Genomic DNA, 15,830 nt, shown 5'->3' with positions numbered 1-15,830 from the left:
CTGGATGAGGGCGTAGAAGGATGGATTAGTAAATTTGCGGATGACACCAAAGTCGGTGGAGTTGTAGACAGTGCGGAGGGAAGTGGCAGGTTACAGAGGGACATAGATAAGCTGCAGAGCTGGGCTGAGAGGTGGCAAATGGAGTTTAATGCGGAAAAGTATGAGGTGATTCACTTTGGAAGGAGTAACAGGAATACAGAGTACTGGGCTAATGGTAAGATACTTGGTAGTGTGGATGAACAGAGGGATCTGGGTATCCATGTGCATAGATCCCTGAAAGTTGGCACCCTGGTTGATAGGGTTGTTAAGAAGACATACGGTGTGTTAGCTTTTATTGGTAGAGGGATTGAGTTTCGGAGCCAGGAGGTCATGCTGCAACTGTACAAAACTCTGGTGCGGCCGCACTTGGAGTATTGCGTACAGTTCTGGTCGCCGCATTTATAGGAAAGATGTGGAAGCGTTGGAATGGGTGCAGAGGAGATTTACCAGGATGTTGCCTGGTATGGTGGGAAGATCATATGAGGAAAGGCTGAGGGGCTTGAGGTTGTTTTCGTTAGAGAGAAGAAGGTTAAGAGGTGACTTAATAGAGGCATACAAGATGATCAGAGGATTAGATAGGGTGGATAGTGAGAGCCTTTTTCCTCAGGTGGTGATGGCTAACACAAGGGGACATAGCTTTAAATTGAGGGGTGAGAGATATAGGACAGATGTCAGAGGTAGGTTCTTTACTCAGAGAGTAGTAAGAGCATTCAAATGGTTATTGGATAAACATATGGATGATATTGGAATAGTGTAGGTTAGATGGGCTTTAGATTGGTTTCACTGGTCGGCGCAACATCGAGGGCCGAAGGGCCTGTACTGCACTGTAATGTTCTATGTTCTATATTGACTATCTACCTCGTCTATGTCCCTCATTATTTTACATTATTATTTTATTATTTTACATTACAAAGAGGAATCGATAGGTCAATATATGAGCTAAAGTGCAACAGACATTGCCGGCTTTGTGAACTCATCCACTTGGCACCGAAAGTAGATAAAACAGGAGATTCCTCATTGGTGAAAAGCTGGAAACAGGGGAGGCCACAGGGAGATGGGGAGGTCCAGATACTGAGATCTTTGAAATATCAAGAGTGCATACAGAAAATGATCAAAAAGTGAACGGAATGCTGGTCTTTATACCCAGAAGATGCTGAGGTCAAGCTGGAGTTACACAAACCCTTGGTTAGACCACAGCTGGAGTTACTGGGAGCAAGTTCATTAACCCTGGAGGGAGTGCAGTGTAGATTCACCAGAATGAGACCTGGACTCCAACAGTTAAGTTACAAAAAACACTTCAACTAACTTGGATGGTATCTTCTTTTATATTCATTCGTGGGACATGGGCATCGCTGGCTGGGCCAGCATTTATTGCCCATCCCTAGTTGCCCTTGAGAAGGTGGTGATGAGCTGCCTTCTTGAATCGCTGCAGTCCATGTGCTGTGGGTTGACCCACAATGCCGTTAGGGAGGGAATTCCAGGATTTTGACCCAGTGACAGTGAAAGAACAGCCGATATATTTCCAAGTCAGGATGGTGAGTGGCTTGGAGGGGTACTTGCAGATGATGCTGTTCTCAGGTATCTGCTGCCCTTGTCCTTCTAGATGGAAGTGATCGTGGGTTTGGAAGGTGCTGCCTAAGGATCTTTGATGAATTGCTGCAGTGCATCTTGTAGATAGTACACACTGCTGCTACTGAGCGTCGGTGGTGGAGGTCACGGGCATTCGGCCTCTGATATTCGGGTAAGCGTTCTCCAAGGCGGCCTTCGCGACACACGACAGCGCAGAGTCGCTGAGCAGAAACTGATAGCCAAGTTCCGCACACACGAGGACGGCCTCAACCGGGATATTGGGTTCATGTCACACTATTTGTAACCCCCACAGTTGCCTAGAACTGCAGAGTTTCACTGGCTGTCTTGTCTGGAGACAATACACATCTTTTTAGCCTGTCTTGATGCTCTCTCCACTCACATTGTTTTGTTTCTTAAAGACTTGATTAGTTGTAAGTATTCGCATTCCAACCATTATTCATGTAAATTGAGTTTGTGTCTTTATATGCCCTGTTTGTGAACAGAATTCCCACTCACCTGAAGAAGGGGCTTAAGGCTCCGAAAGCTTGTGTGGCTTTTGCTACCAAATAAACCTGTTGGACTTTAACCTGGTGTTGTTAAACTTCTTACTGTGTTTACCCCAGTCCAACGCCGGCATCTCCACATCCTGTCAAGAAGCCAATTTTGTATCCATTTAGATACCTCACCCTGGATCCCGTGAGATTTAACCTTATGCAACAACCTACCATGTGGTACCTTGTCAAAGGCTCTGGATATTGGAGATACTGGATACAGCTCAGTCACTGGAGACAGACAGTGCACTCCTTACAGCTCAGACACTGGAGACAGACAGTGCACTCCTCACAGCTCAGACACTGGAGACAGACAGTGCACTCCTCACAGCTCAGACACTGGAGACAGACAGTGCACTCCTCACAGCTCAGACACTGGAGACAGACAGTGCACTCCTCACAGCTCAGACACTGGAGACAGACAGTGCACTCCTCACAGCTCAGACACTGGAGACAGACAGTGCACTCCTCACAGCTCAGACACTGGAGACAGACAGTGCACTCCTCACAGCTCAGACACTGGAGACAGACAGTGCACTCCTCACAGCTCAGACACTGGAGACAGACAGTGCACTCCTCACAGCTCAGACACTGGAGACAGACAGTGCACTCCTCACAGCTCAGACACTGGAGACAGACAGTGCACCCCTCGCAGCTCAGACACTGGAGACAGACAGTGCACTCCTCACAGCTCAGACACTGGAGACAGACAGTGCACTCCTCACAGCTCAGACACTGGAGACAGACAGTGCACTCCTCACAGCTCAGACACTGGAGACAGACAGTGCACTCCTCACAGCTCAGACACTGGAGACAGACAGTGCACTCCTCACAGCTCAGACACTGGAGACAGACAGTGCACTCCTCACAGCTCAGACACTGGAGACAGACAGTGCACTCCTCACAGCTCAGACACTGGAGACAGACAGTGCACTCCTCACAGCTCAGACACTGGAGACAGACAGTGCACCCCTCGCAGCTCAGACACTGGAGACAGACAGTGCACTCCTCACAGCTCAGACACTGGAGACAGACAGTGCACTCCTCGCAGCTCAGACACTGGAGACAGACAGTGCACTCCTCGCAGCTCAGACACTGGAGACAGACAGTGCACTCCTCGCAGCTCAGACACTGGAGACAGACAGTGCACTCCTCGCAGCTCAGACACTGGAGACAGACAGTGCACTCCTCGCAGCTCAGACACTGGAGACAGACAGTGCACTCCTCACAGCTCAGTAACCACACCCGGAATGTGGAAGGTTAAGAGATGATTTGACAGCAGTTTTTGAAATGTTCAGGGGAAGAGGATACTGAAAGGAGAGAAACTATTTCCTCTGGGTGGGAGGTCGAGGATGAGAGGACAGTGTCTAAATATTAGAGGCAGACCTGACAGGAGTGAAATTGGGAAACACTTTGACACACAAAGGGAAATGGGACAAGGGTGACTGTATGACATTGGGTTGCAGATCAGCCCTAATCTCACTGAATAACAGAATAGGCTGAAGGGGCTGAATGGCCTCTTTCTGTTCCTATGTTCCTGCTCCATCTAAACCCAATCTGACACAGGCTGGGATTGAACTGGGAGTTTTCTGTTCTCTCTAACTCAGTTACACTTTCCTGACAAACTGAATCGCTGCGGGAATAATTTTCCTGATGGAGAGGCTGAGAGTCAGCGAGCTGTGATTAGAAAGAGGCTGAATCATGCAGAGAGTGAGCGAATGTATTAACTGATGGTACATTGAGGATAGAGAGGCTGAAGGAAGGTAAATCCAATCTGGCTGGAGGAAGCGGGTAATTAGTGTCGGTTTTGTTCAGTGTCACTGATGCTCAGATCCTGACTGCTCGAGACAGACAATTCCTCCAACCCAGCCGTCACTTTCGCCACATTTACCTGCAAAGGTGACCCAACTCACTTACAGGAATTCTCTTTATCCAGCCCATTATAAAGAGTGGAATCAGCCTATCAGTCAGAGCTAGGGTGTAGAGAAAGATCAACTTAATGCGAGGTCGGTCCATTCAAAAGTCTGACAGCAGCGGGGAAGAAGCTGTTCTTGAGTCGGTTGGTACGTGACCTCAGACTTTTGTATCTTTTTCCCAATGGAAGAAGGTGGAAGAGAGAATGTCCGGGGTGCGCGGGGTCCTTAATTATGCTGGCTGCTTTGCCGAGGCAGCGGGAAGTGTAGACAGAGTCAATGGATGGGAGGCTGGTTTGCCTGATGGATTGGGCTACATTCACGACCTTTTGTAGTTTCTTGCAGTCTTGGGCAGAGCAGCAGCATCTCCCAACCTTGTCCCACTCGTCCATCCGAGACCACCCACTCTGTCCAGACCATCCATGCTGCATAGACTGCGGACATGTCTGGTCTATCTGCCCTGCTCAGACCACCTGTCTCCCCCTTGTTATGTTGCTTTGGCTCCCAAACTCTCAGAGGGGTCTTTGTGGTCCAATGATCGGAGTTGAAAGAGGAGCCAGGAGACTCCACTTCCTGTATCAGCCCAACAAACCCCCTCACTGTGAGCCCCCACCTCCTGTATCAGCCCAACAAACCCCCTCACTGTGAGCCCCCACCCCTGAGCTCCCTCTCAGAAACACCATCCTGACTTGGAAATATATCGCCGTTCCTTTACTGTCGCTGGGTCAAAGTCCTGGAACTCCCTCCCTAACAGCACTGTGGGTGTACCTACACCTCAGGGACTGCAGAGGGTTCAAGAAGGCAGCTCACCACCACCTTCTCAAGGGGCAATTATGGATGGGCAATAAATGCTGGCCTAGGCAGCGACACCCACAAGCTCTCTCCACTCTGTGCTCTCCCCACCCCCCATCCTCACCCCCCCAATCTCATGCTCCTCCTCCCTGACCACCCAATGCCCCTCACCCATGCTGCCCCAATTCCAGGTATGGGACATTCCCTGGCACAGTCTGTACGGATTTGGACACATCTAATTGGAGCGGTTCACAGACACTGGCTAGCCAAGGTTTATCCCATGTGACCCCCCAAACGCTCCCTGGTCAGTGGGGAACGGGTCTGTTATCTCTCCAGCTCCTTTCAATGTCCACCACGTTCCTGTGAGCCACACCTGGTTGATCAGCTCGTGAATCTGTCATTCGATTGGTTGGACACGTGAGGTAATTCTGACTGCCACGAGGCGTAGAAACCGGTTTAAATTTTAAATTGAGGCAAAAAAGAAATTTGGGATCTGGGAATAGTGACGAGAAAATGAGGTTTTAATGAGGGTTTGTTACAGTGTCAGACACAGTGACAGAGTCTGGGTGGTGATCTCTGGGAAAAGCTGCGCAGGCCAGACCATCCCCCAGCCCCCCAGGAGCAGAGAAAACTCTGGAATCCCAAAGAACAGTGGGCAGGAACATCATTCAAATGGCCAATCAGTTCATTCTGATCATAACAATCTCCAGTTGTGATGTTTGCAGTGATTTAATTTCCAGTTCCCGCAACAACATTGAACTTTGCAGATCACCGTGAAGAGTAAAGTTACCACAGCTCAGGAGACCCAGAGGCTATTCTCCCCTTCAAGGGGGGGAGCTGACTGGAGGTGGTTTAACCTGAGGTCACCACACCTCAGGCGAGGGGCAAGGTTGAGAAGGTGATAGCCGCAGCTGGTGCGGGAATTGAACCCACGCTGTTGGCATCGTGCAGCATCACTAACCACTGACCAGCCAACTGAGCTAAATCATTGTCCATTTACCGGGGTGAATGGGGAGATCAGCCTATGGTCACCTGGGACTATGATCACATTACCGAGCAGATCAGATAAATGTGAGGTGATTCATTTTGGGAGGACAAATTTGAATGCGGATTACAGGGTCAACGGCAGGATTCTGAGGAATGTGGAGGAACAGAGAGATCTTGGGGTTCATATCCACAGATCTCTGAAGGTTGCCACTCAAGTGGATAGAGCCGTGAAGAAGGCCTATAGTGTGTTAGCTTTTATTAACAGGGGGTTGAGTTTAAGAGCCGTGGGGTTATGCTGCAACTGTACAGGACCTTGGTGAGACCATATTTGGAATATTGTGTGCAGTTCTGGTCACCTCACTATAAGAAGGATGTGGAAGTGCTGGAAAGAGTGCAAAGGAGATTTACCAGGATGCTGCCTGGTTTGGAGGGTAGGTCTTATGAGGAAAGGTTGAGGGAGATAGGGCTTTTCTCTTTAGAGCAGAGGAGGATGAGAGGCGACTTAATAGAGGTTTATAAGATGATGAAGGGGATAGATAGAATGTGCGTTCAGAGACTATTTCCTCGGGTGGATGGAGCTATTACTAGGGGACATAACTATAAGGTTCATGGTGGGAGATGCAGGAAGGATGTCCGAGGAAGGTTCTTTACTCAGAGAGTGGTTGGGGTGTGGAATGGACTGCCTGCTGTGATAGTGGAGTCAGACACTTTAGGAACTTTCAAGCAGTTATTGGATAGGCACATGGAGCACACCAGGATGATAGGGAGTGGGATAGCTTGATCTTGGTTTCGGACAAAGCTCGGCACAACATCGAGGGCTGAAGGGCCTGTACTGTGCTGAAGTGTTCTATGTTCTATCGCTGTTTCATTAGCCCCCCTGAGAGGGTCTATCGGAGGCCAGACCCTCCCCCAGCTCCCCAGAGAGGGTCTATCGGAGGCCAGACCCTCCCCCAGCTCCCCAGAGAGGGTTTATCAGAGGCCAGACTCTCCCCCACTGCCATCACCCGCAGTCAGGGCCTCTGCTGTGTTTCTGAGAGTCCCACTCTGTTGCTGTTCACTCTGCCGATCGTCAGGCTCCAGCAGTGGACGTGATTCCTCATTGGAGAGCAGCTTCTGATCCGTGTACATCACACTGAGAGTCAGCAGGTAGAGCAGAGAGCCTGAAATCGAGAGAGAGTCACTGAAACCAGGAGAAGCAGCAGCACAGAGCGCCCAAAGGCAAAGTAACAACAACCTGCATTCATATAGCACCTTCAACATTCTTAAAAACATCCCAAGATGCTTCACAGAGACGATTAGGAACAACATTTAGTCCCCGAGCCACTCGAGGAGATACGAGGACAGGTGACCTCTTGGTCAGATTGAAGGAGTGTCAGAGAGGCAGAAAGTGAAGTAAGCAGGTGGAGGGGTTTCAGGGGAGAATTCCAGAGTCTGGGGACCCTCCCCAGGCAGCTGAAGGTACAGCCGCCAATGGCTGAACAACTTTTTAAAAGTTCTTTCACGGGACATGGGTTGGCCAGCATTTATTGCCCATCCCCAGTTCCCCTTGTTCAGAGGGCAGTTGAGAGTCAACCACATTGCTGTGGCTCTGGAGTCACATGTAGGCCAGACCAGGTAAGGACGGCAGATTTCCTTTCCGAAAGGACATTAGTGAACCAGATGGGTTTTTCCGACAATCGACAATGGGTTTCATGGTCATCAGTAGATTCTTAATTCCAGATATTTTTTATTGAATTCAAATTCCACCATCTGCCGTGGCGGGATTCGAACCCAGGTCCCCAGAACATTAGCTGAGTTTCTGGATTAATAATCTAGCAATAATACCACTAGGCCATCACCTCCCCTGGAATCGGAGATAATCAAAAGACCAGAATTGGAGAAGGTCAGAGATCTTGGCGGTGTAGGGGCTGGAGGAGGTTACAGAGATAGGGAGGGGGTGTAGGGGGCTGGAGGAGGTTACAGAGATAGGGAGGGGGTGGAGGGGGCTGGAGGAGGTTACAGAGATAGGGAGGGGGTGTAAGGGGCTGGAGGAGGTTACAGAGATAGGGAGGGGGTGCAGGGGGCTGGAGGAGGTTACAGAGATAGGGAGGGGGTGCAGGGGGCTGGAGGAGGTTACAGAGATAGGGAGGGGGTGTAGGGGCTGGAGGGGCTGGAGGAGGTTACAGAGAGAGGGAGGGGTATAGGGGCTGGAGGAGGTTGCAGAGATAGGGAGGGGGTGTAGGGGGCTGGAGGAGGTTACAGAGATAGGGTGGGGTGTACGGGCTGGAGGAGGTTACAGAGATAGGGAGGGGTATTGGGGCTGGAGGAGGTTACAGAGATAGGGAGAGGTGTAGGGGCTGAAGGAGATTATAGAGATAGGGAGGGAGTGTAGGGGCTGGAGGAGGTTACAGAGATAGGGAGGGGATGTAGGGACTGGAGCAGGTTAGAGAGATAGGGAGGGGTGTAGGGACTGGAGGATGTTACAGAGATAGGGAGGGATTGTAGGGGCTGAAGGAGGTTACAGAGATAGGGAGGGGGTGCAGGGGGCTGGAGGAGGTTACAGAGATAGGGAGGGTTGTACAAGCTGGAGGAGGTTACAGAGATAGGGAGAGGGTGTAGGGACTGGAGGAGGTTACAGAGATAGGAAGGGGTGTAGGGGCTGGAGGATGTTACAGAGATAGGGAGGGATTGTAGGGGCTGAAGGAGGTTACAGAGATAGGGAGAGGTGTAGGGGCTGAAGGAGATTATAGAGATAGGGAGGGGGTGTAGGGGCTGGAGGAGGTTACAGAGATAGGGAGGGGATGTAGGGACTGGAGCAGGTTAGAGAGATAGGGAGGGGTGTAGGGACTGGAGGATGTTACAGAGATAGGGAGGGATTGTAGGGGCTGAAGGAGGTTACAGAGATAGGGAGGGGGTGCAGGGGGCTGGAGGAGGTTACAGAGATAGGGAGGGTTGTACAAGCTGGAGGAGGTTACAGAGATAGGGAGAGGGTGTAGGGACTGGAGGAGGTTACAGAGATAGGAAGGGGTGTAGGGGCTGGAGGATGTTACAGAGATAGGGAGGGATTGTAGGGGCTGAAGGAGGTTACAGAGATAGGGAGGGTTGTAGGGTCTGGAGGAGGTTACAAAGATAGGGAGGGGAGTAGGGGCTGGAGGAGGTTACAGAGATAGGGAGGGGAGTAGGGGCTGGAGGAGGTTATAGAGAGGGACCAGGGTTCTGGGCATTCACTGTAACATTAAGTCTTGCCCAGAAAGTTCACAAATATTGTCAGGTCAGAGAGATTAAAACTGAGGTTTGAACAGAAATTTAAAAAGGGGTGTCCTATTGAAAAGCATCGACTGAACCAGCTAAATCCACAGCACCATTCTCGGTGAGAGTGGCTCTGGGAGGGAGTAAGGGAGGGACAGGGAGAGGGAAGGGAGGTGGCGGGACGGAGTGGAGAGGCGAGGAATAGAATTCTCTGAAAGCTTTGTCATTATTGATTGGAACCAAAGATTCCAAATATTGATTGGAACCTTTGTAGGTCGAATAGTTCGGATGGGGCAGTTTTTGGGCAGTGTGTGCAGGAGGGTTTCCTGACACAATATGTGGATAGGCCGACAAGAGGTGAGGCCACATTGGATTTGGTACTGGGAAATGAACCGGGCCAAGTGTTAGATTTGGTTGTGGGAGAGCACTTTGGAGATAGTGACCACAATTCGGTGTCTTTTGTTATTGCAATGGAGAGGGATAGGGCTGTACGGCAGGGCAAGGTTTACAATTGGGGGAGAGGTAATTACGATGCGATTAAGCAAGAATTAGGGGGCATAAGATGGGAACAGAAACTGTCAGGGAAAGACACTCATGAAAAGTGGAACTTTTTCAAGGAACAAATACTGGGTGTCCTTGATAGGTATGTCCCTGTCAGGCAGGGAGGAAATGGCCAAGTGAGGGAACCATGGTTCACGAAGAAGGTGGAATGTCTTGTGAAAAGGAAGAGGGAAGCTTACATAGGGATGAGGAAACAAGGTTCAGATGGCTCGATTGAGGGTTATAAGTTAGCAAGGAATGAGCTGAAAAAGGGGCTTAGGAGAGCTAGGAGGGGACATGAGAAGTCCTTGGCGGGTCGGATCAAGGAAAACCCCAAGGCTTTTTACTCTTATGTGAGGAATAAAAGAATGACCAGGGTGAGGTTAGGGCCGGTCAAGGACAGTAGTGGAAACTTGTGTATGGAGTCAGTAGAGATAGGCGAGGTGATGAATGAATACTTTTCTTCAGTGTTCACCAAGGAGAGGGGCCATGTTTTTGAGGAAGAGGTGTTACAGGCTAATAGGCTGGAGGAAATAGATGTTCGGAGGGAGGATGTCCTGGCAGTTTTGAATAAACTGAAGGTCGATAAGTCCCCTGGGCCTGATGAAATATATCCTAGGATTCTTTGGGAGGCAAGGGATGAGATTGCAGAGCCTTTGGCTTTGATCTTTGGGTCCTCACTGTCCACGGGGAATGTGCCAGAGGACTGGAGAGTGGCGAATGTTGTTCCTCTGTTTAAGAAAGAGAATAGAAATGACCCTGGTAATTATAGACCGGTTAGTCTTACTTCGGTGGTTGGTAAATTGATGGAAAAGGTCCTTAGGGATGGGATTTACGACCATTTAGAAAGATGCGGATTAATCCGGGATAGTCAGCACGGATTTGTGAAGGGCCAGTCGTGCCTCACAAATTTGATAGAATTTTTTGAGGAGGTAACTAAGTGTGTTGATGAAGGTAGGGCAGTTGATATCATATACATGGATTTTAGTAAGGCGTTTGATAAGGTCCCCCATGGTCGGCTTATGATGAAAGTGAGGAGGTATGGGATAGAGGGAAAGTTGGCCGATTGGATAGGTAACTGGCTGTCTGACCGAAGACAGAGGGTGGTGGTCGATGGAAAATTTTCGGATTGGAGGCAGGTTGCTAGCGGAGTGCCGCAGGGATCAGTGCTTGGTCCTCTGCTCTTTGTGATTTTTATTAATGACTTAGAGGAGGGGGCTGAAGGGTGGATCAGTAAATTTGCTGATGACACAAAGATTGGTGGAGTAGTGGATGAGGTGGAGGGCTGTTGTAGGCTGCAAAGAGACATAGATAGGATGCAAAGCTGGGTTGAAAAATGGCAAATGGAGTTTAACCCTGATAAATGTGAGGTGATTCATTTTGGTAGGACTAATTTAAATGTGGATTACAGGGTCAAAGGAAGGTTCTGAAGACTGTGGAGGAACAGAGAGATCTTGGGGTCCATATCCACAGATCTCTAAAGGTTGCCACTCAAGTGGATAGAGCTGTGAAGAAGGCCTATAGTGTGTGAGCTTTTATTAACAGGGGGTTGGAGTTTAAGAGCCATGGGGTTATGCTGCAACTGTACAGGACCTTGGTGAGACCACATTTGGAATATTGTGTGCAGTTCTGGTCACCTCACTATAAGAAGGATGTGGAAGTGCTGGAAAGAGTGCAGAGGAGATTTACCAGGATGCTGCCTGGTTTGGAGGGTAGGTCTTATGAGGAAAGGTTGAGGGAGCTAGGGCTGTTCTCTCTGGAGCGGAGGAGATTGAGGGGAGACTTAATAGAGGTTTATAAAATGATGAAGGGGATAGATAGAGTGAACGTTCAAAGACTATTTCCTCGGGTGGATGGAGCTATTACAAGGGGGCATAACTATAGGGTTCATGGTGGGAGATATAGGAAGGATATCAGAGGTAGGTTCTTTACGCAGAGAGTGGTTGGGGTGTGGAATGGACTGCCTGCAGTGATAGTGGAGTCAGACACTTTAGGAACATTTAAGCGGTTATTGGATAGGCACATGGAGCACACCAGGATGATAGGGAGTGGGATAGCTTGATCTTGGTTTCAGACAAAGCTCGGCACAACATCGTGGGCCGAAGGACCTGTTCTGTGCTGTACTGTTCTATGTTCTATGTTCTATTATCTGCAGTCTGGAGCCGTGTGGCTGGGATTCGATAATGAAACTGCGTGCAGAACTTGTTGCTGAGCTATGTGTGTGTGTGAGTGAGTGTGAGTGTGTGCGTGCGTGCATGCGTGAGTGTGTGTGTGTGTGAGTGTGTGTGAGTGTGTGAGTGAGTGAGTGAGTGAGAGTGAGTGAGAGTGTGTGTGTGTGTGAGTGAGTGAGTGTGAGTGTGAGTGTGTGTGTGTGCGTGAGTGCGAGTGTGTGTGTATGTGTGTGTGTGTGAGTGTGTGTGAGTGTGTGTGTGCGTGAGTGCGAGTGTGCGTGAGGGTGCGTGAGTGTGAGTGACTGTGAGTGTGTGTGCATGAGTGTCTGTGTGCGTGAGTGTGCGTGAGTGTGTGTGTGAGTGAGTGAGTGAGAGAGTGTGAGTGTGTGTGCATCTGTGAGTGTGTGAGTGCGTGCGTGAGTGTGTGTGTGTGCGTGAGTGTGAGTGTGTGAGAGTGTGTGTGTGTGAGAGTGTGTGTGTGAGAGTGTGTGTGAGAGTGAGAGTGAGAGTGTGAGAGTGTGCGTGCGTGAGTGTGTGAGAGTGTGTGTGTGTGGGTGTGTGTGGGTGTGAGTGTGTGTGTGTGAGTATGTGTGTGTGTATGAGTGTGTGTATGAGTGTGTGTATGAGTGTGTGTGTGTGAGTGTGTGTGTGAGTGTGTGTGTGGGTGTGTGTGTGAGTGTGTGAGTGTGAGTGTGAGTGATTTAGTGAGAGAGAGTGAGTGTGTGTGTGCATGTGTGAGAGAGTGTGTGCGAGTGTGTGTGTGAGTGAGTGGGTGTGTGTGGGTGTGAGTGTGTGTGTGTGAGTATGTGTGTGTGTATGAGTGTGTGTATGAGTGTGTGTATGAGTGTGTGTATGAGTGTGTGTGGGTGTGTGTGAGTGTGTGTGTGTGAGTGTGTGTGTATGAGTGTGTGAGTGTGAGCGAGAGCGTGAGTGTGAGTGTGTGTGAGTGTGTGTGAGTGTGTGTGTGTGTGAGTGTGTGAGTGTGTGTGTGTGTGAGTGTGTGAGTGTGTGTGAGTGTCTGAGTGTGTGTGTATGTGAGTGTCTGAGTGTGTGTGTGTGAGTGTGCGAGTGTGTGTGAGTGTGAGCGTGTGTCTGAGCGTGTGTGTGTGTGTGTGAGAGTGTGAGCATCTGTGTGTGAGTGTGAGTGTGTGTGAGTGTGTGTGAAAGTGTGTGAAAGTGTGTGAGTGAGTGCGTGTGTGAGTGTGTGTCTGTGAGTGTGAGTGTGTGAGTGGATGTGTGTGAGAGATAGAGAGTGTGAGCATGTGTATGTGTGTGTGTGTTTGTGTGAGTGTGAGTGAGAGTGTTTGTGTGTGAATGTGAGTGTGTGAGTGACTGTGTGTGTGTGTGTAAGTGTGAGCGTGTGAGTGAGAGTGTGAATGCGAGTGTGTATGTGCGTGAGTGTGTGTGTGTGTGAGTGTGTGTGTGAGTATGTGAAGTTGTGAGTGTGAGTGTGCGAGTGTGTGTGTCTGTGAGTGTGAGTGTGTGAGTGAGTATGTGAGTGTGAGTATGTGAGTGAGAGTGAGAGTGAGAGTGTGAGTGAGTGAGTGAGTGTGCGCGTGTGTGTGAGTGTGTGTGTGTGAGCATGTGTGTGTGTTTGTGAGTGAGAGTGTTTGTGTGTGAATGTGAGTGTGTGTGTGAGTGTGAGTGTGAGCGTGTGAGTATGAGCGTGTGAGAGTGTGTGTGAGTGTGTGTCTGAGAGTGTGTGTGAGAGAGTGTGAGCATCTGAGTGTGCGTGAGAGTGTGTGAGTGTGTGTGAGTGTGTGTGAGAGTGTGAGAGAGTGTGTGAGAGTGTGAGAGAGTGTGTGGGTGGGTGTGAGTGCGTGTGTGAGAGTGTGTGCGTGTGTGAGTGAGTGTGAGTGAGAGAGAGTGTGTGTGTGTGTGTCAGTGTGTGAGGGAGAGTGTGTGAGTGTGTGCGTGTGTGCGTGCGCATGCGTGCATGTGAGTGTGTGTGTGTGTGAGTGTGTGAGTGCTTGTGTGTGTGAGTGTTAGTGTGTGTGAGTGTCTCAGTGTGTGCGTGTGTGAGCGTGAGTGAGTGTGTGAGTGTGTGCGCGCATGCGTGAGTGTGAGTGTGTGTGTGCGTGTGTGTGCGCGTGTGTGTGCGTGTCTGAGTGTGTGTGTGAGTGTTAGTGTGTGTGAGTGTTAGTGTGTGTGAGTGTGAATGTGTAAAAGTGTGAGTGAGAGTGTGTGTGTGTGTGTGTGTGAGTGGGTGAGTGTGCGTGAGTGTGTGTGTGAGTGGGTGAGTGTGAGTGTGAGTGTGTGTGTGTGTGTGTATGAGTGTGTCTGTGAGTGTCTGTGTCTGTGAGTGTTTGAGTGTGAGGTGTGTGTGTGTATGTAAGTGTGTGTGAGTGTGTGTGTGTGAGAGTGTGTGTGTGAGTGTTTGAGTGTGTGTCTGTGAGTGTGTGAATGTGTGTGAGTGAGTGTGTGAGTGTGTGAGTGTTTGTGTGTGTGAGAGAGAGTGTGAGCATGTGTGTGTGTGTGTGAATGTGTGAGTGTGTGTGTGAGAGTGTATGTGTGAATGTGAGTGTGAGTGAGTGTGTATCTGTGTGTGTGTGTGAGTGTGTGTGAGTGCGTGTGTGAGTGCGTGTGTATGAGTGCGCGTGTGAGTGCGTGTGTATGAGTGCGAGTGTGTGTAAGTGTCTGAGTGTGTGTGTATGTGTGTGTCTGAGTGTGTGTGTATGTGTGTGTCTGAGTGTGTGTGTGTGTGTGAGAGTGTGTGAGTGCGTGTGTCTGTGTGAGAGTGAGTGAGTGAGTGAGTGAGTGAGTGAGCGAGTGAGTGAGCGAGTGAGTGAGCGAGTGAGTGAGCGAGTGAGTGAGCGAGTGAGTGAGCGAGTGAGTGAGCGAGTGAGTGAGTGAGCGAGCGAGTGAGTGAGTGAGTGAGTGAGCGAGTGAGTGAGCGAGTGAGTGAGTGAGTGAGTGAGTGAGCGAGTGAGTGAGCGAGCGAGAGTGAGCGAGTGAGCGAGCGAGTGAGCGAGCGAGTGAGCGAGCGAGTGAGTGAGCGAGTGAGTGAGCGAGTGAGTGAGCGAGTGAGTGAGCGAGTGAGCGAGCGAGTGAGCGAGCGAGTGAGTGAGCGAGTGAGTGAGCGAGTGAGTGAGCGAGTGAGTGAGCGAGCGAGAGTGAGCGAGTGAGCGAGCGAGTGAGCGAGCGAGTGAGTGAGCGAGTGAGTGAGCGAGTGAGTGAGCGAGTGAGTGAGCGAGTGAGTGAGCGAGTGAGTGAGCGAGTGAGTGAGCGAGCGAGTGAGTGAGCGAGTGAGCGAGTGAGCGAGCGAGTGAGTGAGCGAGCGAGCGAGTGAGCGAGCGAGTGAGTGAGTGAGTGAGTGAGTGAGTGACATACCAATGATGTACATTCCTGGACACAGTACGAGCAGTGCAACCCGCAGTCCCCACAGCCTGGTCAGGGGTGTCACCAGCAATGGCGCATTGCCTGCCACATTGGAAATGATGAAGATGTAAATGGCCACAACTGGAGTGCGAATTGAGGGGGCGACCAACTCAACGATGATGGTTAAGGTGACCCCAATCCCCATCTCACCTGGGGGCAAAGAGAGAGAAAGAGAGAGGAGGTTATTCAGAGAGTAAAACACCTTCTCACTGGACATTAGCTCAAAGTAAATGAACAGAAAATCAAACCACAACTAGAATCTCACCTACAGATGAGTTTCCCCGACCCCCATCTCTAAAACCACCCCCACTGGGACTAGAGGCGGGTTTGAGCTGAAATACATCCCGGTCACTGTGCCACGTTGTCACTTTAACCGAGCTCTGGGCCATTGGTGTGGATTGAGAGGCAGGGTTCCTATGCACACATTCAGAGAGCGGACACCATCGTAATGGTCTGACTGAGGCCAATTAAAGCTTTCAAAAGTTGGAGAGAGACTCCCTGCGCTTATTTACCCTCGACAGCCTCCAACTCTTCTCAAGTTGCAAGGCCTCTGATTGGTTCTCCAGCTTTGAGAAGCTAACTGCCATCTTTAAATGGACAATGACCCTGCTACCTGACCATTGATTGGCCAACCCAACCTGCTCCCTGACCATTGATTGGGC

At 50.2% G+C, this 15,830-nt stretch overlaps 2 protein-coding genes across 4 annotated transcripts in view; both read right to left on the bottom strand.

Moving 5' to 3' along the window:
• Nucleotides 1-15,830, bottom strand: part of LOC144502320 (retinoic acid receptor RXR-alpha-A-like) — a 423,978-nt gene that overhangs the window by 151,716 nt on the left and 256,432 nt on the right. The window lies entirely within an intron of this gene.
• LOC144502318 (protein spinster-like) overlaps nt 5,373-15,830 on the bottom strand; it is a 49,045-nt gene continuing 38,587 nt past the window's right edge. The window contains exons 8-9 of the mRNA XM_078226137.1: nt 15,121-15,318; nt 5,373-7,011 (exon numbers count right to left, since the gene is read on the bottom strand). Of these exons, the coding sequence (XP_078082263.1) occupies nt 6,824-7,011; nt 15,121-15,318 (386 nt within the window). The 3' untranslated portion in view covers nt 5,373-6,823. The remainder of the gene's footprint in view (nt 7,012-15,120; nt 15,319-15,830) is intronic.

Source organism: Mustelus asterias, chromosome 13 (assembly GCF_964213995.1).
Source record: "Mustelus asterias chromosome 13, sMusAst1.hap1.1, whole genome shotgun sequence".
NCBI classification, from domain to species: Eukaryota; Metazoa; Chordata; class Chondrichthyes; order Carcharhiniformes; family Triakidae; genus Mustelus; species Mustelus asterias.
Note: the sequence above shows the minus strand (reverse complement) of the source record. Positions and strands in the feature narration are given on the sequence as shown.